Source organism: Phalacrocorax carbo, chromosome 2 (assembly GCF_963921805.1).
Source record: "Phalacrocorax carbo chromosome 2, bPhaCar2.1, whole genome shotgun sequence".
NCBI classification, from domain to species: domain Eukaryota; kingdom Metazoa; phylum Chordata; class Aves; order Suliformes; family Phalacrocoracidae; genus Phalacrocorax; species Phalacrocorax carbo.
In genome coordinates this window covers 164,696,601-164,719,696 of record NC_087514.1, presented here as the reverse complement: position 1 = coordinate 164,719,696, position 23,096 = coordinate 164,696,601, and the positions used below count along the sequence as shown (strand labels likewise).

The 23,096-nt window shown below is 54.4% G+C and overlaps 1 protein-coding gene across 2 annotated transcripts; it reads right to left on the bottom strand.

The window, feature by feature from the left end:
- Positions 1–2,108: 2,108 nt before the first annotated feature.
- ZBTB47 (zinc finger and BTB domain containing 47) lies at positions 2,109–23,057 on the bottom strand. Of its 2 annotated transcripts, XM_064445157.1 has the most exons (8): positions 22,793–23,057; positions 22,577–22,643; positions 11,216–12,586; positions 7,698–7,845; positions 6,981–7,096; positions 6,420–6,564; positions 6,177–6,260; positions 2,109–2,801 (listed from the first exon to the last, which is right to left on the bottom strand). In XM_064445157.1, exons 1-8 carry the CDS (start codon positions 22,819–22,821, stop codon positions 2,686–2,688), a joined length of 2,076 nt encoding a protein of 691 aa, XP_064301227.1. In that variant the 5' UTR covers positions 22,822–23,057; the 3' UTR covers positions 2,109–2,685. The 2 variants fall into 2 exon arrangements, with proteins under 2 accessions (XP_064301227.1, XP_064301225.1); XM_064445155.1 differs by lacking the exon at positions 2,109–2,801 and having other exon boundaries at positions 5,751–6,260.
- Positions 23,058–23,096: the final 39 nt, after the last annotated feature.

The following is a 23,096-nucleotide window of genomic DNA, read 5'->3' as shown; positions in this document are numbered from 1 at the left end:
ACCAAATGTAGAATAGCTTGTGGCAGAAAAGAAAAAAAAAAAAAAGAAAAAAAAAATCCATGCATAGAATAATTTTTTAAAAGTCATTTATTGTGGTGGCAGGATACCACCTCCTGCCTGGGAGGGGAAGCCAACACCTTTGGTTCAGCTCTTCTTGCCAGACACGGAACGGAAAGCTGTTGGCACTTGGTCTGAAGAGGCGGTTAATCCCCATACGCCTGCTGCCACAGCACTGGCTCTCCTGGGGGAAATCCGGGCCCTTTGGTGTCAGTGAGAACGTTGCTCAGCCTCAATGAGTTGTTACGGTGTGGGCCCTTGATAACGGCTTGAGAGGTGGCAATTCAAACAGATCCCCATCCTCAGCTGCTCACAACTGTCCATCAGGAACATAGTTAATACGCCCTTAGGGCTCCTGTGTCGTTCACATCCATTATAAAGCTGCGGGAGAGGCCATCGCTGCTACAGGGCAAGAAACCATAAACGGAAAAATAGGTGTTGTATAAAAGGATACAGAAGAGCTTGAAATAGCCCATCACTTGAGCAACGAGGGCCAAATCTCAGTGTGTGCAAGCCAGTGTTGGCCCAAGGAAGGCAGCAAAGTTGCCCGTTGCCAAGCGAAAGTCTGGCCCAGAGATGTTCACCACCACCTTGCCAAGAGGCTACTTCAGTCCAAAGGCAATTACAGACAAGAAATGCCAACATGAACACTCAGAGAGGCATCTCTCCTCGCTGCTGCCCGGTGTTTTCCCAGCTCAGGTGCACACAGTTCCAGTGGCAGAGGTCCCCTGCGGGTATCTTCTCCGGGCAATGCCAGCAGCAAAGGAGTAGGTACATCCCAAGGGTGGGGGAAAAATCATCTCTTCTTCCATTAGCTTCCCCATATCAGTGCTGACATTAGCTGGCAAAGTTCCCACCACTCCATTTTGCATCAATAAAGGCACTGGGTGCTTTCAGCTGGGTTCCTTGGTTTCTCCACTGCTTACAGAAGAGCTCAGGGATCCCCAGCTCAGCTCACACAAAGCTTATGGAGCCAGTAGGACCCAGGAGCTCAGCCCTCACCAACCCCCTTCTTCCACCCACTCATCGCCCTTCCCTGAAAAGCTATATTTTTGTTGGGCCCCACAGCAGTCCAGTTGTCTGACACACATGCCCGCACCTCCCACCAAACCCAGTGCAAAGGCTAAAAGTGTGACGCAATGGCAGCGGTGAACATGCCATGGGAAGCCCATCCTGCCGGGCTCTGACTCCTCACACAATTGCCTGAAAACAGATTATTAAAACAAACAAACAAAAAACCAAAACAAAACAAAAAAAACCCCAAAACACAACAAACCAAACCAAAACTGAGGTAACAAAGTGGTGGAGCTTTGGGTTTTCTTTTATAAAAGACAAATCGTTTATTGATTCAGTCCTTCCACTTGCAACCTCTTTGGTAACAGTCATAACACTTCCAAACTGGGAGAACGTAGTGGAAAAGCCCAATTCTGACCTCTCACCTCTTTCAGAGCTCACTGACCCCTGACGTGCCTTGGTGAGAGGCCAAAAGCAGGTTTCAAAGCATGGCCAAGGACCTGGCCCCTAGGGACAACCCAAAACAGCCTACCATAACTTGTCTTGCTCGCGGGTGACCCAGAGAGCAGCCCCAGCACCCCCAGGCAGAAGATGGCTCGGGATGGGGATGCATGTTGGGCCCGTGCTGCCAAGGCTGACTGTGAGCTGTGCCCTGGAAGGCAGCTTTGATGCACCTCTTGGTTCCTCCCAGAGACATTGGCCAATGGGGCCGTCAACAAGACAAGACTTGCCCGTTCCTGCAGTAGGCAATGCCTTGCCCCAGTTGGCCCCATGCTGATGCACTAACCCGACCATCTCAGCCTCCCCCTCATCACACCATCCCAAAGAGAGTAACTGCTGTACTTGGAGTTAAAGATAAACATATATTGATTACACATGGTCATAAAAAAAAAGTAATAATAATAATACATTTCCTAGAACATTACTTAAGACGCTTCCGAAAAGCATCCAAGCTTCCCCTCCCCTCCCCGCCTTCCCTTATCTATACAGAATAAAGTGCTTTGTTTAGTTTGTTCACACTAGTAGAGCCACCGATACACTCTTAACTTGGCATGTTTGGGCAACCAATACTGAATGCCGTAAAATAATATGGAGCCGAACACCAGGCATGAGAAACTAGTTTTGAGGCAAGTGCTTGGGGTTTCATTCGTTTCCTTCAAGTTCCACGCTGAGCTTGTTCTTATTCCAATGTTTTTCCTTTTTTATTATTATTTTCTTCCTTTGCAAGTTCGACCCATCTCCTGTCGTGGTTATGTGTCACTAGGCAGGGCTGCATGTGGGGAAGCTCTCGCCATCCGTGTGAACAAAGGGCGTCTGTCTGTCCGTCCTTCCCTCTCAACTTCAGGCAAACCAAGAGTTTTATCAGTGGAATTGTCTAGCAGCGGATGCTTGTCTCTATTGCACTGTCACAGCCGTTCCCACCCGCCGGCCGTCCATCCATCGCCTTCCCACCGCGCTGGGGTTATGGCTGTGGTCCGAGGGGCCAGCCGTGCCTCATGGACATTATGAGGCTAACTGGTCTGTGCTACCAGGCTCCTGGGATATATAAACCAAAAATGACCCTCCCCATGACTCCCTCCCTCCCCAGTGTTCAAATGAAGGGGGAAAAAAAATTCAAACCCGGAGTGGTCTGGGGTTAGGCTTGTGGGCAGAGTTGTCAGCTGAACGTTGCGTTGCGGCATATTCATGAACTGCGTAATGGAAATCAAGCCCCTCTCCACCCTCGCGGTCTGTCGAAGAAGGGATGTGAGAGATTAAGGTGCAAGAGTTAAACAAAAAACATATTTTTTTTTTTAAAAATTAAAATAAAATATAAAAAGCTTGAAAACAACGGACCCAACTCCCCCGCCTCCTGCCCCGTCTAACCCAACGGGTGCCAACGGGGCTGACCGGGATGGATGCGGGATGAGACACTGCAGGAGTGACTCATCTGAGCTCTTAGTACATTAACGAAAACCAGACATGAAGAGACACACTGGGGCCGAGTAAGGGTGCAGACAAAAGGGCTCGGAGGCTGTGTAGGACTCCTGGGAACTGCCCAGGCCTTGGAGAGGGGAGGAAGCAGCAGGGATCTGGTTCTCCAAAGTGCTGTGTGCATGGTCACATCTCGACGTCTCCAAGCGGCTCTCCGAGCAGGCTCTCGAAGGGGATCGGACGTGGCTGGGATCAGTCTCTGGGCTTTCTGCTGGACTTCCAGCCTCAACAAGGAGCTCTCATCTCACAGTGACGTCCAAGCGGGACAGATCCTCACAGGAGAGGATGAACTGGGACAGGGAAAGCCACCTCCAGGTACAAGGGGGCATATGTTGGTGTGGGGCTTTGCTGGAGGGAAGTTTACCAGCCAGGCAGGCTGACAGGCTCCATCACAGAAGATCCTACTGGCAAGGTGTGTCCTCCCCCAGGTGCAATACTCCCATCCCCCATAAAGGCTATGTGAGGGGAAAGAAATGCAAGGGAGCCCGAGGCGACAGGGTCTGGGAGGCAGTGGAGGAGGAGACAGCATGGACCACTCTACTGAGGCCCTCCAACACCTCCAAGGGCATCACTGAAGGCTTCTCTAAAGCAATTGTCTTCCAGTCTGGGTCATGGTCCCTTTAGAAAGCCAATGGCCCCAAGAACTGAGTGCCCACATCCCTCACAGGTGTGTGTTTGAGAAGGCTTTGTACCATCCCAATAAGCCCAGAGTCATGGAGGAAGGAAAGCAAGAAGCCTTTGGTACCTATCTGAGAAGGTCAGTATGGTGAGGCAGCTCTGCCATAGCACCCTCGCTTTGCTCAGAGCCGATGGAGATGAGGGTGAGCTCATTGGCACTGACTGCGGTGCCGGGGCCCCACAGGATCCCAGCCAACGTGAGGATGAAAAGCAATTTGTTGCTCCAACATGCTGACATCCACAAGAGCAGCCAGCTTTCCAAGAGACATCAGGCATGAGGGGCACCACTCACAAGGGGACATCAGTCACCTAACCCATCACCTCAAATGGCGCTCGGGACAACAGCGGGTGCCCTGCTGTACTGTCCCTATGAGGCTAACGATCCTGCATGTCCCTGATCAGCAAACCTCCTGGCTGAATCCTCCCAACACTGCCCAAGTGCTTTGCTGATTTGGTCCAGGAGACGAAGCAGCAAGACTTCTTGCAGAGCCAGGTGTGGCTCACTGTCCCCAGCACCCAGCTATCGCCCAGACTGAGGTGCAAATGGGAAAGGGCTTCCGCAGCCTCTCAGTGGCCTCTCTTCCTCCTTGCCTCTCAACAGCCCTCCTCACCACCTCCTCTGTGACCTGACCCACGTCCACATGCATCCACACTGCTGCCCTTGGGAGCAAGGCATCAGCTGCAACGCCCCCCACCTCTTGGCTGGCACCTCTCTGCCCATGTTGGATGCTCTGCAGCGCTCCCAGCTCTCCCCGACCCCAAAGGGGACACTTCCCTAGGTAGAGAGACCACACAGTCACGGTCAGGCCAAAACACAACACCCTGGGGCAGAGCACAGCAGCGAGAGACCCAGCTTGAACCCCAGCGTCCGACAAAAAGGTAACGGCAAAGCCGCCTTCTGCTCCTCCTCTGCCAGCACAAAGCCAGCCCAAATAAGTGAAGCCGAAGACCAGCTCAACTTCAACAAGCACAATGTGACTGGAGAAGTGCTAATCAGCACTGTGGGGCATCACCAAACCAACCACAGCCCTCACTGGTCCCCTCAAGCCAGGGCAGGGCAATGGCTGCCAACCCCATGGGGAGAGGTAAAGCTTGGAAGAGCGACACGGGCAACATGCTGGAGGATGGGACACCATCATCAGGCTGAACTCGATCTTGATTTAGCTCTAAACCTTGCAATGGGACCCAACCTGGAGCTCACCCATTGGTCAGGGGTTTATTCGAATTGTTAAGGCACTATTCTGGGCTGATTCTGCTGAGAAATGGTGGCATCCCGCTCCTTTATCCCAGGATGCCGCGGAGCCACCCTGCCACTGGTCCCGAGGCCATCTGAGCTCTCCCAGGGACACCTCACCAACTCCAGCGCATCCCCAGGAGCCCGGCTCATGCTGGGATTAGCAGAAAGGGCACACCAACCCCCGGTTCCCTTAGGGCACCCCAAAAATGAATTGGCAGTGAGATGCCGATGCCCCAGGATGCAATGCCGGTGTTTGTGCTTTCACCTGTCGAGGAGGAAAACCTGTCGTGGGGAAGGAAGACATGGCAAGGGCTGCTAACAAGAGTGGGCTGACGGCTTTCCAACGGGGACATCTGCTCACTCGCCGCAGGCCACCAGGGCCGGCAGACGGGACCGGCGGGGGCTCCTCTGCAATGCCCACCTCTCAACCTCTTGGGAAAAGAGCCTGAATTGAAAGACCAGCTTTACAGTACAGGGATTCAAGCACCACTAGCTAGATTTCGGCTTATTATAAATATCGAAGTGCCAGCACGCATTCATTTGGCTAGTGAGCGGGCACGCGATGCCGGCGAGCTCCACCCCGGACAGCATGGCATCCTGCTCCTCCGAGCCCTGCCAGCATCCCAGCATGAAGATGAAGCCAATGCTTGGGAAGATGAAACGGAGAGCGATGCCTTTTACCTACAACCTTATGGACGGACAGTGGTTCCCCCCACCCAACATCCACGCTCCTTGGTGTGGGGGGGGACTCCCTCCTGCTCCTCCTCTCCACGGAGAATGACGTGTGAGAAAAAGGAAAAAAAACAACCAAAACAACCCCAAAAGGAGGAGGAAGGGGGATAGAGAGCAAGCGAAGCCTTGGCTCCTCATAGGGGAGACGTTCCCGAAGGGCAGAGCAGTCCGTGCGGGCGCATGGCCGGAGTAGGGGGCACCTAGTTGTTGTTCGAATTTATCCTCCCTGCGGGAAACAGGGGAGGGGGCGGTGGTAGGTGAGGAGGAGGAGGGAGGGTCTGTGGAAGGGGATGAAGCAGCGGCAGGGGCAGAGGGGAGACGCCGGGGCCAGGGGGCAGCGGAGCTGGGCTGGCAGCGGGTTGGGGGGCAGCCGTGTCCGAAGCCAGGGGGTTGCTGACGCGGAAACATTTCTCCTTGTGGGCTTTGAGCATGTTGGAGAAGCGGAAGCGTTGGCCGCAGACGTCGCAGGGGTACGGCTTCTCACCCGTGTGGGTCCGGCGATGCCGCTTCATGTTGGGGCGGCTGGTGAAGCTCTTCCCGCAGATCTCACAGATGTAGGGCTTCTCACCTAAGGATGGAGGAAGACGGATGAGAAGCCGGTGGCTTGACCGTTCCCCCACCAAAACCCCATCTTGCCATCCACCCAAAGATGCCACCCCCGTCCCATTGCTCTTCCCCCGCAGGGTGCCCACCCGCAGGGGCTGGGGGCAAGGCGAGGAGCTCTCACCCGTGTGCGTCTTCATGTGCTCGTCGAAGTACTGCTTCATGTTGAAGTCCTTGCCGCACCACTGGCACATGAACTGCTTGTGGCCGATGTGGATGCTCATGTGGGAGCGCAGCTGGTACTTGTACTGGAAGCGCTCGTTGCAGTTCTGTGGGGGTGAGAGGGGGATGAGCTCTTCATGAGCACCCAAAACACCCCCTACACCCCCCCTGAATCACCAGCATATCAGAGCAGCGCAGAAATCACTTCCCCCCTGCCAAAAGAACCCAAATAAATGGCTTTTCGAGGCATAATCAGCCAGGTTTGCAGGTTGGATGGGCTTGGGGTGGAATGCAAAGTCCAGGCACCAGAGAGATCCTGGCGTTGGCCACCAGTTTCACCATAGGGTTGGTGGGACCCTCAAACCAGGAGGGGATGCGAAGTTTGGGAGAGGGGGGAGCATCTGTACAGCTGCGCTGGCAAAAAGCACACGGGAAGCCCCAAGAAATGGAAGATCTTTCCCAAAATCAGTGGTTTTGTGCCTGCTTCAGAGGACACGGGGTGGGAGAACACATAGGACCTTACCTCACATTTAAAAGGCTTTTCCCCAGAGTGCTGGAGCGAATGGACCTTGAGGGACATGCTGCGCTTGAAGGACTTCCCGCAGGTCTCGCAGGTAAACGGCATGTCCTTGGTGTGAGCTGAAGCAGAGAGGAGCCGGGTCAGGCACCCTCCCCGCACCCCGAGCATCCATCTCCCCAAGTCCCCGCTGCTGCTCCCAACGCTGGCGCCCAACCCCAGCAAACCCAAAGCCACCTCAGGAAGATGCACGGCAGCAATGTATCAGGTATGCCCCTAACTGCCTGCCAAAGCCCCCCTTTTATTGCATCTCTTTGGTGCCTGCAGATCCCAGGGACTCAACCGCCGTTGCCATCTGCAGTTTCCTTTTCAAAGCCTAGCGCTGGCACGGTCTGGTTCTCTTTTACAAGGGAAGGATGATTACACTTCAAACCCTCCTTTGATCACTTCTGAGGTCTTTTTTTTCCTGGTTAAATCAACAAAGGAGCTTCCCCAGCACCATGCTCGATCGCTCCAAACCCAGCACTGAGCAGATTTACGTTCAGCGTTAAATACCAAGTCAAATTTCAAGGCCCCTGGGTTGATGTGAGAAAGCTCTCCCAAGAGTAAGCCCAGCCCTAAACTCCCAACACGACAGCGACAAAAAACACCCATCATTGCCAAAACGATGGACGAACACCCCTAACGAGATCTCCCCGTGGCACCGGCGCCTCCCGCACTCACCAACCATGTGTTTGCGCACGTGGGCCATGGTGTAGAACTTCTTCTCGCAGATCTCACAGGAGAACTTCTTCTCAGCATAGCCGTGGACGATCTTGTTGTGCTCGTGGAGGGACCAGAGCTTCTTAAACCCCTTCCCGCATGTCACGCACTGCAAGGAGAGAGGGGATGGGTAGGGAAGCAGGGGAACGTGCCCAGGCACCACCAGCATTTTTGTTTTACCAGGCTATCAGCTTCACCCATTGAAAGGGAACATCACTGAAACCTACAGCTAAGATATCAAAAATTGTAACAATCAGCCAGCCTGCTACAGACACCGTCACTTCAGAGTCTCCAAAACTCAAATTTCTACCCATCAGATGAAGAAGGGACAATGACTTTCCAGGGAACGACGTGGCATCTCCATCAACGGATGTATTAAGACTTGCATGAACAGCAGGTCATGCACCAAGGCCCTATTCCCAAGCGGGGGTTTTATTCTTGCACACAGTGAAGCTGTTATGTAAAAAAAACCAACCCTCAACTCTCTGTGCATTAGAAGACTGCAAAGAATATAGGAACAAGGAGAAGTGGTGGAACAAGAAGTGGTGGAACAAGGAGAAGTGGTGGAACAAGGAGAAGTGGTGGAACAAGGAAGGGACAAGCCAGGGTGGTGCAACTTCAGTCTTCAGCAGATATTATTGATACTTTACCACTACATGAGTTTTCCAAACATATCCAGATGGACCAAAACGACCCAAAAAACAGTCCATCAGCACAAGCAGAATAACGCGATATGCAAAGTGTCCCCCAAGAAATTTTGGTAGAGATTTGTTTCAGCTTCAAGTTCAATGTTTCTTGGAAAGTTCCCAGGAAAAGCTCCAACTTCAGTGTGAGGTGACTTCGGCACTCAGGGAAAGACAGGAGAGCAAGGTCCACATGGGAAAGCATTGCTGGAGCATGGATACAGCTGGCAGCACCCAGCCGAGGACCCTGCCAGAAGCCAAGGGACACTCCTTCCCCTTCATCTCTCCATGACTCATCTTCCTCTTGGGCAACTGGGATAAAACCATCCCTTCTCATTGCAGGTGCCTTGAGAAGATAATCCATGCCTTGGAGGCATCTGGCAACAGAGCAGCCGAGTGGTACCAGTAAGCCCAGGGGGGATTTCCCAGCAGGGCTTGAAGCAGTGCAGCCTCCACCTTCTCCTACCCAGAGGAACAGATGCTCGTGGATGGGCTTCAACCAAATCTTCCACTGAATGAGGCTGTGATACCATGGAAAATATACCATATGCCATGTAGTCACAGTATCTTGCTATATATATTTATATTTAGGTGCCTGGGCGGCAAAATGAGGGTGAGAGAGGCATTCCCAACACTCGTCTTCCTCATCTTGCCATGCTTGATTATCAACATGAGTAGTCCTCTGAGTTTCACTGTTCCTAAGCAAATACTTCCAAGGATCAGAACAGTTTTATTTCTGCTTTAAGAAACATTTCAGGACCAGAGCCTGTTATCAAAGACACATCAATATCCATTTTCTCCACTTAAAATGAAAGAGGCTGCAGGGGAATTTTAAAATTAAAGGTAGAGGGGAAGCAGCGGATGTAGGAAAGCCCCCAGGCTGGGACCCAGCACCCTGGAGGGCTCAGCCCTGTGTCCTCAGTTACCGCAAAGAGGCATCACTCAAAAATGTGGAAGTAACGTCCAAATGAGGGAAAAAAAATGAGAAGATAAATTCTTGCGGGTTAAGAGGAGAACCATACTGAAGCTGGCCAAAAAAACGTTTTGAGAAACAACCTGATAAAGATGAATTGTTCCTCAGGCGACGGAGGCAGGATGCCTGCTATGGAGTCCCCGGGGCCACGGCCAGCGACGGGAAACGATCTCAGGGAGGGAGATGAAGCCTAACTCCTAAAGCATCATGGATGAAATCTGGGGACAAAGCAGCAAAAGAAAACAGCAGACCTGAATGGGATAAGAGGGACAGTCCCTCCATGGATCTGGTTAAAAAACAAGCAATAAAAAAATCTCTATTATAGGTATAGAGTAAAAAAATATCCTTTTTCCATCCAGCTATAATTCCACCGTATATTGAGAAAGTTATTCAGTATTGTCAGAGCAAATGGAGTGAATTTGGCTATTTGTAAAATTAAAAATGCTCAACTACATGAGAGGTAACGACCCACGTTTTCCGCGGAGGGAGGTCACCGGACGGGCACTTGCGGTTCATCCTATTCAGAAATGACCTGGAAAAGGGATAAAAGAGGGGAAAGAAAAAACAAACAAACAAAAAGCAGTGAGGTGACAGCCCCACGTTATCCATCAGGAAAGCAGACGAGCCTGAAGATATATCCTGGGAAAAACCCATTTTTAATCGCACAAGGCTCCAAAAACAGCCACCGCCACGCAGGTATCAGAGCTACACTCATCCATTCTGGGAAGAAGCATCCCAAAAAAGCAACCTCAGGGCTGTGTTTTTTATCGGGAAGATGCACCAAAGGGCCAGTGTGAGCAGGGGCTCCTTCAGCCGCTTGAGCCCAGACCGCTCCTGCCTCCGTATTCCCCACACGTCCTAACACTGAGATCTCCTTCATCGCCCATTTTATTTGGGGTGCCATCAGCGAAGGGCTCCAGTAGCAGTTGGGTTGCGTTACCTTCATCTAGGAGAGCTGCAAGGTCATTTAAAATCCAGTCGCGGTGGGAAGGACGATGGGAGAAGCTCTCCAGAAGTTGTTTTTTTAATTAGTAGTGGCAGCGTCACGCAGAACAGCTCGTTGGGGATTAGGAGATGGGTTGGAGGGGTCTGTAGGAACTCACATGTTGGCTGCTCCAACGGGATGCCTACCTATCCCCCCAAAACTGCACCGATTCACTGGAGTCGATTTGCAAATGCAGACGAGGATCTCGTTAGCGTTAGGCAAAGGACATGTCGAGCCTGAGCCACGCACGGATGTCAAACGCGTTCGGAAATTTACTAATACGCAAGCTAAAGAGCACAAAAGGCAGATGAAAACCATTTTAAACTCGTGTCAGCACATCTTTGAATTAAGCTAAATTGGTTTCAGCCTGGGTGGGAACGGCTGGAGTGTGTCTCCATCAGGGGCTCGCAATGATTATCCAGATTAACTGAATAAACTCAAAGAAAAATTACTCCTCAAAAATTACACCGTGTTTCCACGCGGCCGCCCAAAGGGAAGCCGCAGTCCCCCGGCACATATCCTCCGGTCCTATGTCACCGTGGGACCCTCCTGAGCCTGAACACGAGTCACGGGAGAAGCAAGGTTCCCTCCTGTCTGCCATGTGCCACCCACAACATCAAAAATATCATTTGAGCATAGGCCCATCCCATAGTGTAGCTGGGTGGGATGTCCTCCCTCACTGGGATGTCCCATCACGGCGGGATACTCCTCCTTTGGTGGGATGTCCCCACCTTGGTGGGATGTCCATCCCCGGTGGGATGCCCCACGCCTTGGTGGGGTGTTCCCCCCCTTGGTGGGATGTCCATCCCCTGGTGGGACGTCCCCAGGGCTGGCTCACCTGGATGTTCTTCTCGCAGTCGGTCTGGTGGTGCAGCAGCAGCTCGCTCTCCAGCAGGAAGCGTTTGCCGCACTTGTCGCAGATCTGCATGCGGCTGTGCGTGACATTCATGTGCTTCTCCAGGTACCAGCGGTTGTTGAAGACCCGGGGACACTTCTTGCATGGGTAGTGCTGCTTCTCCTCCAGCTTCACCTTCTGGCCCAAACCGTCCTGCTCCTTTTTCCTCTTTCTCCCTCGCTGGCCTTCCTCTTCCTCCTCCTCCTCCTCTTCCACCTTGGTCATCTCTTGCGACCTGGTTGCCATGGCCGGTTTGGTGGCTTTGGATGCCCGGCTGCCTCTGCGGGGCTGCCCACCCTTTTCCCTTTTCACCTCCGACGCATCTTCGTCATCATCATCATCCTCCTCCTCTTCTGTCGTCTCCTCCAGGTCTTCCTCCTCACTGTGCTCCTCCTCTTCCTCCTCACCCACCTCCGCATCCTCTTCCTCTTCCTCCTCTTCCTCCCCTTCCTCATTCTCCTCCTCCCCATCCTCCTCTGTGTCACGCCCATCACCGTCAGGCCGCCCCATCACGGCCGCCTCGCTGGCAGCTGCCTTCCCCTCCGTGCCCTTGGAGACGTTGAGGGTCTGGTTGTTGAGGTTCACCTCCACGATGATCTGCTCCCGGTTGTACGAGCTCTGGCTGTCCAGGTCCTCCTCGGACTCTTCGCCTTCCATCTTACAGACGGCGCCCGGACCACCGTCCTTCTCCTCCTTGTAGTACTGCTTGGCCGGACCTGGGGGGAGCGTCCCACCGCCTGCTCCATCCTCCACCCGCACGGAGTAGGGGTCGTTGCCTTCCCGGGCGTAGATCTTGGGATGGGGGGCATCCACCTCCTGCTTGATCTCGCAGTAGTAGGGCGGGGGTCCGGCGCAGCCCTCGGCAGGCAGGGCCATGTCGGCGGCCAGGCTGAGCGAGCGGGTGTCGAGGAGGTCCTGGCAGGAGGAGGCGATGTTGTTCATCTGCAGCACGGCGGCCGCGTTCAGCACGTCCTGCACATTACAGGAGTTGACGAGGAGCTTGGAGGTGTAGATGAAGTTGAGGATCTGCTGGAGGCCCTGTGAGGTGAGGGCCTCCAGGGAGAGCTCCACGCGCTGCAGCTGCTTGTTTTGGGTGAAGAGGGAATGGAAGAACTGGCTGTAGGCCGCCAGGACCCCCTTGTGCGCCGGGAAGATGCTCTTGTGCTGCACCAGCACGATGTCCACGTCGCACAGGTCCGGCTGAAAGAGGCGCTGCTCGTTCAGTCTGTCCATCAAACACGTGAAGTGGAGGGCTACATCCTCCACCAGGGAGTACTCAGCCGAAGGGTAGTCAGTCGTTTTTTCGACTATCAGCTGTGGGGAGGAAGGAAATAAAACCATTCAGGAGGGCTCTTTCCCCAGGAAAACACCCGCCTGGCCATGCCACCCATCCCTATCCATACTTCCCAAGTCAGAGAAGCCAACTGAGAAGATCCACTACCAGCCCCAGCTTGGAGATGCCAACCGAGAAGCTCTACGACCATACCCAGCTTTGAAACACCAAGGAGTTCTACCACTAGGCCCAGCTTGGGGATGCCAACCAAGAAGCTCCACCATCAGCTTGAGTCTGGGAGACTCAACTGCAGCAGAGAAAAGCCCAACGAAAGGCCAGGCCAAGGCCATACGAGCACCCACTGACATCCCTTCAGCCTGGGTAGGGGGTACCATGGCCACCCCACCACCAAGGACGTCCAAAGCCTGGCTCAGCTCTGCACACTCATGCAGAGGAGATGTCACGCAGGAGAGGGGATGCCTTGACCTTGTGAAACAGGTGAGACCCCGGGGGACACTTGCCCCACGCAGGTAGCCAATTTTAGGCACCAGCTGAGATTTAACCCACTAAATAGAAGGAAAGTAGGATTTTAAACCTCTCTGCTTCTACAAGATAATTACATAAACCACAATATCCTCTAATATTTGCTGAATTACACCGCGTGCCCTGACTCACCCTAGCAGCTAACTTGGTAGCTGGATTCACCGAGATGATCTATGCGCTTCTTTAAATGCCCATTTTAAATCACCTGGGGAAAGGCACTACCTGGAAAAATTCAAATCAGGGAGCAGCATCCCCAGGCTGGGAAATGCTGTGACTGCCAGCACTCCCCAGGCTGCCTTTGCTGGATATCGAATTGAGCTCACACGGATTCTGCATGGCGCGGACCACCCCTGGGTGCTCATCGCCTCTCCTGGGGATACCTGAGCCCCAGGATGGGTTTACCAGCTGCATCCCAAATGCAAGGGATATCCCACCCCCTGAATCCCATGCCCTGTATTAAAAGCAGGTGGGATATCCCCTTTCCCTCTGCTTCCCTTTGGCTCTCTGTGCCGAACACCCAATTCATGGATGGAGACGGATCCAGCCTCTTTCCCCACCACTGCGGGATGTGACCAAGGATGTGGCGCAGAACAGCGGCAGGGATGGAGGGTTTATCCTCCACCTCCTGCTCCAAAAAGAGTTTCTCAGCTCCCATTTTTTCTGGGACAAATGGCAGCTCTTGATCAACACACGAATTCCAGCAATTCCATGTTTTGTTTGTCTTTTTTTTTTTTTTCTTGGTGAGCCAAAGGCAAAAGCACACCCAGGCAAAAATGTGTCAATAATAAAAAAAAGGGTGTTCTTTTCTCTGTTTTCTCAACAAGCAAAAAAAAAAAAAAAACCCCTCCCTGCCAAAATTTTTCATTTTCAATGAATTTCTGCTCCGCAACCAACCCGCCCAACCAACATGGGCCCGGTGTCCCCCGAGAGCCCCAGCAAACACTCGCACCCGGGAAAACAGGGGAAAAAAACCAGCTCTTCTCCAAACTCTTGGCTCTGCAGCCTGGAGTGGGGCACAGGGGTAGTTAAAGAGGGGGGTTTAGATGTATTTCTGTATATATTTTTAGAATTTTGTATATTCGTTTATATGTAATTAAACTCTCATATATATAAATATATCAATGCACAGATACATAAATATATAAACACTCTAAATATATATATTTGTTATAAAATGCTGCATCCCAGCTGGAACATCCATCCACCTCCCCCATTTTCTAAGCCTCGCGACTGCCAAGGACATTTCGACGGGAGGAGCTGGGATGGCTCAGCCCCCCCGAGCGCATAGAAAATAAATAATGATATAATAAATATCAAATGCCGAAGAGACAGCAAGCTCTCAGCGGAGTGGACTGCTGTTTGCCAGGGACTCCCCTGCTTTGCTTTTGCTATTAAAAAAAAAAAGCTAATTCAGGTTTTTTCCTCCTGGGATCCATCTCACCTCGCTCCCCATATAGCCCCACGGCCGCAGCTGTGGAGAAACGGGTGCAAAACAGGGGGAATTGGGTCCACCGGGCAGCATTTCCAGCCCAGCCTGAAAAACAAAAGCTGGGTTTTGGGTTAGTTGTTTTTTTTTTTGCTCCGGATCGAGGTTTTTTGGCAAGAAGGGCTGACCCCTCACCCAGCGCCGGGGCTTGCCAGGCGGCTCTAATCAGTCCCAGCAGCGGCGAGGACAATGCGTGTCTTGGCTGCGTCCCGTCGGTGACTTCAGCCCAGGCTTGTCAGCGGGAGGTTTCTGCTCTTTATTGCTATCAGATGCTTTTCGCGAGCTCGCCTGGAGCCGGAGCCCCAGCCAAGACGAGAGGCGCCCGTCGGGGTGAGATCCCAAGAAAGACCCCAACTTGCCCCAAAATACCCCTCCGGCAGCTCCCGTCCCTGCAGTCCCATCGGAGCAGAGAAGCCCGATTAATTGGGATTAATGGGAAGGTTAAATCCATTACCCTTCCCCTGGGAAAACACAAATATTTTATATATATTTTTTAAAAAAACCAAATATTTAAAAAATACTTTTTTTAAAAAAATATTTCTAAAAATACTTATTTAAAAAAAAAAAAATCACAGCTTTGCTCTCTTCCACCATCACCACCTTGGCCCTCTGGGTTGGTTTAGCCCCACAAGCAGCTCAGCACCCACAGGAGCAGGTCACCCTTCCCATTCCCAACCCGAGCCTGGACTTGGGGTGCTTGCTGGGTGCATCAAACCGGAGCAAACCCCAAAACTGCCAGCCCCCTCCACACGCTGCCATCCTCCAGGCAGGGCCCTGGCTTCATCAGCACCGAGAAAAACCCCATAAAAATTATTCGAAAGCAGCGTGGCCGCGAAGTCCCCACCCCGAGGGGACGGCGGTGCCTCCAGACAGCCCTCCCCGCCCCGACGCTGCCCTCCGGCTCTATTTTAAGAACGTTTTCAAGCGGTGCTGCCAAAGCCCCATCCCGAAACGGCCGGCGGGGCAGGAGGGCGGCCGGAGGACGGGGAGGATGCTCGGGGTGAGGGGAGGACCGAGGGATGCAGCTCGGCTGAGCCCCCATGGCGGGGAACGTGAGGAAGAGATAAGAGCGATATAGAGGAGTGGCGGCCAAAGCAGATGCTGATGCTCGCCGGACCAGGGCAGCCTCTCCTGGAGAAGCCACTGAAAATCCCCCTAGAGGAGATGGAGCCCAAGAATGACCCCACTCTCCTTCCACCCACGTGCCTCAGTTTCCCAAACCGCCACACCAACACCCGATCACCTCCCTTGGATTTAAATCACTGCGCTAAGAGAAAACGCTCTTTATCTTTGCAGGTATAAAGGGACGGATCCCTAAATGCTCCTGCAGCGATAAACCCCCCCGAGGGACCAGTAGGTCGGGTCACCCTGGGTACATTTAAATACTCAAATCTGCAGCTCCCCAAGAGACCATCTCTGACATTCACCGGCCTCTCTTTATTTACAGCCACCTCTATTGCCTTCATCACCGGAGCACCGAGGACCACGAATACCTCTCTCCCGTAGAAGCACAAAGACCGGGTTTGCAGCATAAAAAAGCACATCCAAGTCCCCGCCTCACACCGGGCAGGACGGTTAGACCAGCTGCCTGCGAACCAGTTTCCATTCAGCACAAAATCTGGGGATTTCCTTAACGTTTTTCAGCCCCAGAATGCCCGGGAAAAACAGTAACCTGCTTTTCAGTATCATTCGCAACCACCGAAACGTTTACCATTGACCTTCACTATTAAATTGCATTAAGGAAAAGTGCTTTAATAAGTAGCTGAGTACAATCTTTGCATTTGCTCCTCTAGAAAAAAAAAAAATCCCATGCCCTATTCTCAATTTGAGCAATGCTGCCTTTCAGGGAGGAGTAACTTGGTTGAAACTGTTTAATGCCACAACTTGACTTTTGCTAAAGAAAGGAACAGCATTAAAACTCTATTTTTACAGATTAATTCAAATGATACGAAGGCGAATCGTTAGAAATTCGAAGAACATCCACACTTTGGGCTTTAATCCTTAATCCCCTATAATTTGCCCTCTGCTTTCAAGACCCTCGGATGAGACATTCAGCCTTTTCTCCATAGTTTTGAGGCCATATAGGGGTTTTTTTTTTTAAGGATGATGGGATGCTTGCGTCTTCCCACGACTCCCCAAACCGGGATGCACCGGGATGAAGCCACCCCAGAACCAGCAGCGCTGCCTGGACCGTACACATCACATACATAGCCAAAACCACCCATTTTTGGACCACAGCCGTGCATGGAAAACCAGCAGCGGGGTAAAACACATCCCAACATGCCCTTCCCTCGCCTATCGCCTACCTTCGCCCCTTTGCTTGCCCATCGCCCCTGCCCTGGGGACCTCTCCCACGGGCGCTTCGCCCTCCCGTGGCACGGGACCGTGCCTGGGGTGAGGGGGTTTGCTTGCTTCTCTGACGGGTGTTTTTATTTAATTAGGGGAAGGTTGTCCGGAAAAACAAGCAGGAAGGGAAAACAATAGCTCGGCCGCAGCCCCGCCTGGCGAGGCGCCGGCCGACACGGCCCCGAGCACCCGCTGCCAGTGTCCTGCCCGCCGGGATGCTGCCGGGGCTGGACCAGGCGCTCGCCGGGGACGGTCCCATCCCAGCTCCGGAGGCTGGGGATGGCCACGTCCTTTAGGATGGTGGTGACACCGTCTAAAATGGTGATTTTCCCTATGTGCCATCTCAGAGGCTTGTGGCTGCTGAAAATAGAGCCACAGAGAGGCTCCAGGGAGAGGAAGCAAAGGGAAGGGGCGCAGCGATGCTCCCAGAACCTGTCCCACCCTGGGGTGTCAGGCACCCTGAAAAACACCTCCCAGCCTCTGTGCAAGAGAAAAAGATCATTAGCCCAGGTAGGGGACAGTCAGATGCTTCCCAGGCTTTTTTTTTTCCCCTCCCCTTTGGTTGTTTCTGTGGGTTTTTTATAGCATCCAACATTTACAGGCTTCGGCTCAAAGACGCTTTTCCAGGGAGCAGCCTGGGAAGCCGGCGGCAGCGCCAGGCCCAGCGGGACCATCCTCAGCGCAAGGGAACGGGGACAAATCCTTCCCCCATCCCTGTCCCCCGGCAGCCAGGGAGCCGCCTCTGCAAATGGGGAGAAGGTTCATCCGGGCTTTTCTTGTAAGCGCCGCGGCCACCCACAGCTTGGGGAGAGCGGGGTGACGAGGTGGGATGAGCAATACAAGACTTGGCCCCGCTGGGAGCGGGCACTGGCTTCCCAGCAGCAGAGCCCGCAGACGGTTAATGGCTGGTTGCTTTCTTATCTATTTTTTTTTTTTTTTTTTTAATTTTTAAACCCTGCCAACCACTCTGGGTGTCTTTCTCCTTTTCTTTTGCGCACAGAGCTGCAAAGCCACAACAATGCTTTGGAAGGACGGACGGATGGGCCAACCCTGCCATCACCCCCCATCCCCAAACCAGTCCAGTGAGGCAACGCTGCAAAGCTGCTCCAGGGGATGCCACCACCACCTCCCGGGGGATGCCACCACCACTGTGACAGCCTCGGGGACACCGCCCCTCTGTTCCACCAAGGGCAACGGCATTGCCCAGCCCTGAGGTCGGCTCCGGTAACCTCAGCGTCCACCCCGACACGCGCGAAGGCGAGTGCCATCCCCTGCGCAAACACAGCATCCCTGCTGCAAAAATACTGAGGCTTCCGCCCAGCGCCACGTTACTTTCAGCCCAGGACATGCCCCAGTCCTTAGGGTTGGAGAGTGGAGGCACCGAAGCCGGGCTGGACGCACCCGTCCGTCTGTCCCTGCCCCCTCGGTCAGGGCCAAGCAGGGTTTCTTTGGGTGCAGCTCAGCCAGACCCAACATGAGGTGCAAAAGCTCTGTGGGTAATTCAAGATCTGCGCTAAGCCCGTAGCAAGGTTAAACCCCGAGTGGCTGCAGCTGGATTTCGGCAGAGCTGGCATCCTCCTGGCAAACACCAAACGCGGCCGAGCCGTGGGGTCCCCGCCAGCGCCTGGCACAGCCAGTGACACCTGGCTGACGGAGGTGGCCCCAGCCGCTGCCCTGGCATGGCAGCATGCCGTGCGATGGGATGCTGCCCTCCTGTCTGGGGGATGCGGGAACCCCCACGGAGTCACCGCCGGCGTGGAAGAGCCCTAAGGGGGGTACACACATGCAAAGCCACTGTCCCCCTCCCTCCCCTGCCCGAGAAAAACAAGCAGAGGGAAGATAGAGGGAGGAAATGAGGACAAAACCCAAGGCTGACCTCCCCAGCCGGGCCGTCGGCCAAGCGGCTGCGCCAGGGGCCGGCTCCGGACCGCTGCCCAGCCCGGCGTGAACCGCACAAGGCCAGGGAGGAGGCAAGCATCGTGCCCTCGGGACCCTACCGGTGCCCCCAGTGCCACCAAGGGAGGGGATGGATGCAGTCGAGCCAGTGGTGCACCAAACACCCTGTGGCTCATAGGACTCCCAGAGACCCCAAATGCAGTGTGGGGAACGCGGATGGGTGCAACAGGGCAGCCAGGGCACAGCTTGAGGACAGGCTGAGGCCATCGTGTGCCCCCGAGCCAGCCCACACCCAACTGCTGCCACGCAATGGCCGGGAAGAGGCTGAGACCCCCCAAAAGCGAGGTGGATGGAGGCACGATGCCTCCTCCCACATGCTGCTGAATTAGGCCGGCACCAGACAGCAGCACCCCGAGCCCGGCACCGCGGTGCCCATCCCCAGGGAAGCCACCGAGACCTTCCAGGTGGGTCAACAGCAAGACGGGATATGACACCTCCAAGGTTTGCCCCACACCTGGCTCCCATCAGACTCTAACCCACGGCATTTTCTAACCCAACTCCACACCACAAAATTACCAGAGAGGTCCAAGGTTGAGCCTCTTGCAGCATCCTGGGCAGGGCTTTCCACCCCGGAGCATCCTCTCCAAGCCCTGACCCAGGCGTGGTCCCCATTTTCAGCTCCATCCCAAACCCAACCTTGACTGGGGCTCTTTGGGAAGCACCAGCCATGCTCCCCTGGTCCAGCCATCCTTCCTGCCCAACACTTCCCCGTTTTTATGAACGTGTATTAAAATGGCTTATTTTTATCACGGCCGCCCAGCAAATCCAGCAGCTCAGGGAGCAGGGCTTTAACTCAGGCAGGGTTAGTAGCCCTGGCTCCAGGCAAAATATATAATCATAAAAATAATAATTAAAAAAAGACAATTTATTGTAATTAAGTCCTCTACCCATCACATCTGCACCGCCTTGGCTAGTCTTTCCCCATATCCAAAGTCATCCCAGGTTTCACCATCAGGAGAGGCAGCCAAAGCACCGAGGTTGGCTGAAGAGGGGACAGCAGCCCCAAAGGGCACGGGGACAAGTCCCCAGGTGTCCCCACGCGGGGAGCCCAACGGGGCCAGCCCTGCCCTGCCAATACCGCTCCACCAACGCAACACAACGCATTTCCTTTAGAAATAAGAGAGGAAAAATTAGGGGCAGGTGGCACAGAGCCTAGCCCTGAGCTCATCCTCCCCACCGGCATCCGCTCCTCCGACCTCTCAGGGACCACAGATCCATCCCACGGGATGTCAGGGGACGTCTCGGATGTAAAACACGCGGGGACCTGGGCATCCCCTTTTCCGGGGCCACACAAACTCTCTTCCCAGAGAGCGTTTTGTCACGGCCATCGCCACATTCCCATCTAAAAAGGCTTAAACCTGGCAGCGCCCTTAGTTTTCTCCTCCAGCTGGAGCGAGGAGGGAAGATGGGGAAATCAGCGATTCCCCTGAAACCTTCAAAGACCCTGTGATGTTTTGACACATTCAGTTCATCCGCAAAAGGTTTCTCCCTCTTTTTCCTTAAGCAGAAAAATCTGCATCTTAAAAATAACCAATATTTAATCGACTCATAGGCAACCTCCTGCTTCTCCCTCCCTTTTAAGAAGAAGACATCTCCAAAGGCAGCAGCGGGTTATTTTTATGAAGGGGGTGACATGCCTCTCCTCCAGACGTGAGAGAGAAATACAAGGCCATTTATCTCACCCGACTCCGGCGTTTGCCTGGTAATAACCTAACGCGCCGTTAATTCCTCGCGGGGAGAACAAAGCTCCGCCGTGAAGCCAAGCCGGGTGGTGAAGGGGACGCTCCGGATGCCCCGGCAAAGCCCCCGGAGCGGCGTTTAGCCCAGCCGGCATCCTCAGGGAAAGTCCGTGGTCAGAGCTGAAACGTTTGCGCTCAGCGAGGTTTCACCCCAGATGCAGGGCAATAAATAAATAAATAAATAAATAAATCCCTTAATCTCTTTCCAAGGCAGATTTTTGCTCCGTAAAGCAAATTTTCCTCCGGTTCTTGCTGAGGCTGGGTGTGGGGGAAAGGTTTAATTCCCAACTTTTCCCCTTCTTCTTCCCAGGGCTCGGGTGGGCTCCGGGCATCTCCATCCCCACCTCAGGGTAAGAAACGCTCCCAAAAACCACCCCCGGATCTCCCGCGGTCCAACTCGGGGAGGTCCCCACCAGCATCTCCCTCCGGAGGGGATGCAGGGGCGGTTTCAGCAACCAATTTAACGCCAGCAGGAATTTCACCGGCACAAACCCACACCCGGCTGAGGTTACCCCCAGTTTGGGGCCTGGGGGTGCTGAGCCCCAGCCCGGCCGTCATCTCCCACGCCGGCTCAGCATTGTTTCTTTATGTTTTTTTTTCCCCCAAAGCTTGCACTTTCTTCCCTTTCCGAAAAGCCGCTCGAACACCTCCCAGGGTGTTATTACGGGCACGGAGCCATCGCTGGGGCAATCACAACCCCACACTTTTAGGGATGGGGGAGGCAGCAGGACACCGGGAACCTTCGTCCCCTGGGCACGGCACATCCCGAAGGATTTCCTCTGCATCTTCCCGGCTCAGGCCTGCTCGCTGCAAGTCAAACGGACCCCCCCAAAAGTCCCCCGGCCTCTAAAATAGGTCACAGCCACAGGCGAGAGCCCCGGCTGCGAGGCTCCCGGTGCAAGGAGCCTCCCTCCGTTATTATTATTATGATTTTTTTGATGAGAAAGCGTGGAAAAATCCCTTTGCGCACCCGAAGCGGGGTGGGATGCTGCACCCTCGCCGTGCCCCGCTCCTCCGGGGTATCGGGGGGAGCCGAGCATCCCTCTGGGAAAAAGGGGGCCCGGTGGCAGGGCAGGAGCGAGCCGGGGGGTGGGGGGACACACACGGACGGACGGACGGACGGACGAGGAATTAGCAAAATGATGGAGTCATCCGGGGAACAAAAAAAAGGCCGAGGAAGCGGCAGCTCCTGCGCTCCCGCAACGCCTGCGGATCCTCCGGCCTGGGCGACCGGGCGCCTCGAAAAGTTTCCCCCCCCCACCCCCGCCTCCACCTTCTCCCCAAATCTGCTCAGTGACCCCCGAGCAGGAGCCCTGCGGTGGGGCTGGGGGGGGCCGGGGCGAGCGGCCCCCAACAGCCTTAGGGGCGCTGGGCCGCGCGGCCCCCCCCCCCCACGGGGGGGTGGGGTGTCAGGCCCTGCTGCGCACACCCCCCCCCCACACCCCCCCAGCAGACCCAGCACCCCCTCAAGGCACCCCACGGGCGAGGACAAGCCCACCCCCCGCAGCCCCCCACCCCCCGCAAACAGGGCCTCTGCATGGAAGGGGGGTTGGGGGGGTCATTTTTTTTGGCAATTTTAACCAAATGCAAGCCTTTCCCCCCCACACACGACAAGGACGGGGGGCCCCATGCAGCTCCCCCCCCCCAAAAAAAAAAAAAAAAGGAGGCTTGCAATGCAAACACCCAGCCCATTGCACGGGTGGGTTGCGGTGGTTGGACCCCCCCTCCCCGCGCCCCCGGCCCCCCCCCCCCACCCGAGGATGCCGCATGCCGCCGGGCCCCCCCATGCAACCCTCCCCCCCGCAACCCACCTCCACCGCCCTTGCAAGGATTTGGGCAAGTTTCGGAGGCCGTTGCAAAGTCAGCAAAGCCCCGGGAGCGGGGAGGGGGGGTGGGAAGGGGGGGGGGGAGGGAAAATAAAAGAAGAAGAGAAAAGGGAAAAGGGGGGGTGCGAGCTCTACCATTTTGATGCAAAGGTCTCCGCGCAAAGGAGTCCCGGTCCTCCTCCGCTTGCCTGGGGTTTTTGCTCTCCATGAAAAAAAAAGAAATGTTGGGTTGGGTGGTTTGCTGGGTTGGTTGCTTTTTTTTTTTTTTTGCCTTTTTTTTTTTTTTTTGGCCGGCTTTTTTGCTTTTTTTTTTTTCTTTGCCTTTTGGAGGAGGGGGGGGGAGGAAATTACCGCGCCGCCGCTGCCAGCCCTGCTTGCATCCCCCGTCCCTCTTATTTTTTTTTCTCTCCTTTTTTTTTTCTCTCCCCCTTTTTCCTTTTCTTCGGTTTTTTTTCCCCTTTTTCCTGTTTTTTTTCTTTTCCTCTCCTCCTCCTCCTCTTCACCTCATCCTGCCCATCGCCATGTTAGCCCCTTTTAGGAAGACGGAGGAATGCGGAGCGGCGGCGGCTCCGGCTGCCAAGAGCCCGAGGGCCGCTGATTGGAGCCGCCGCATCAGATGGGGCCGCGGCTGCCCCTTTAAAGGGACAGGCTCCCG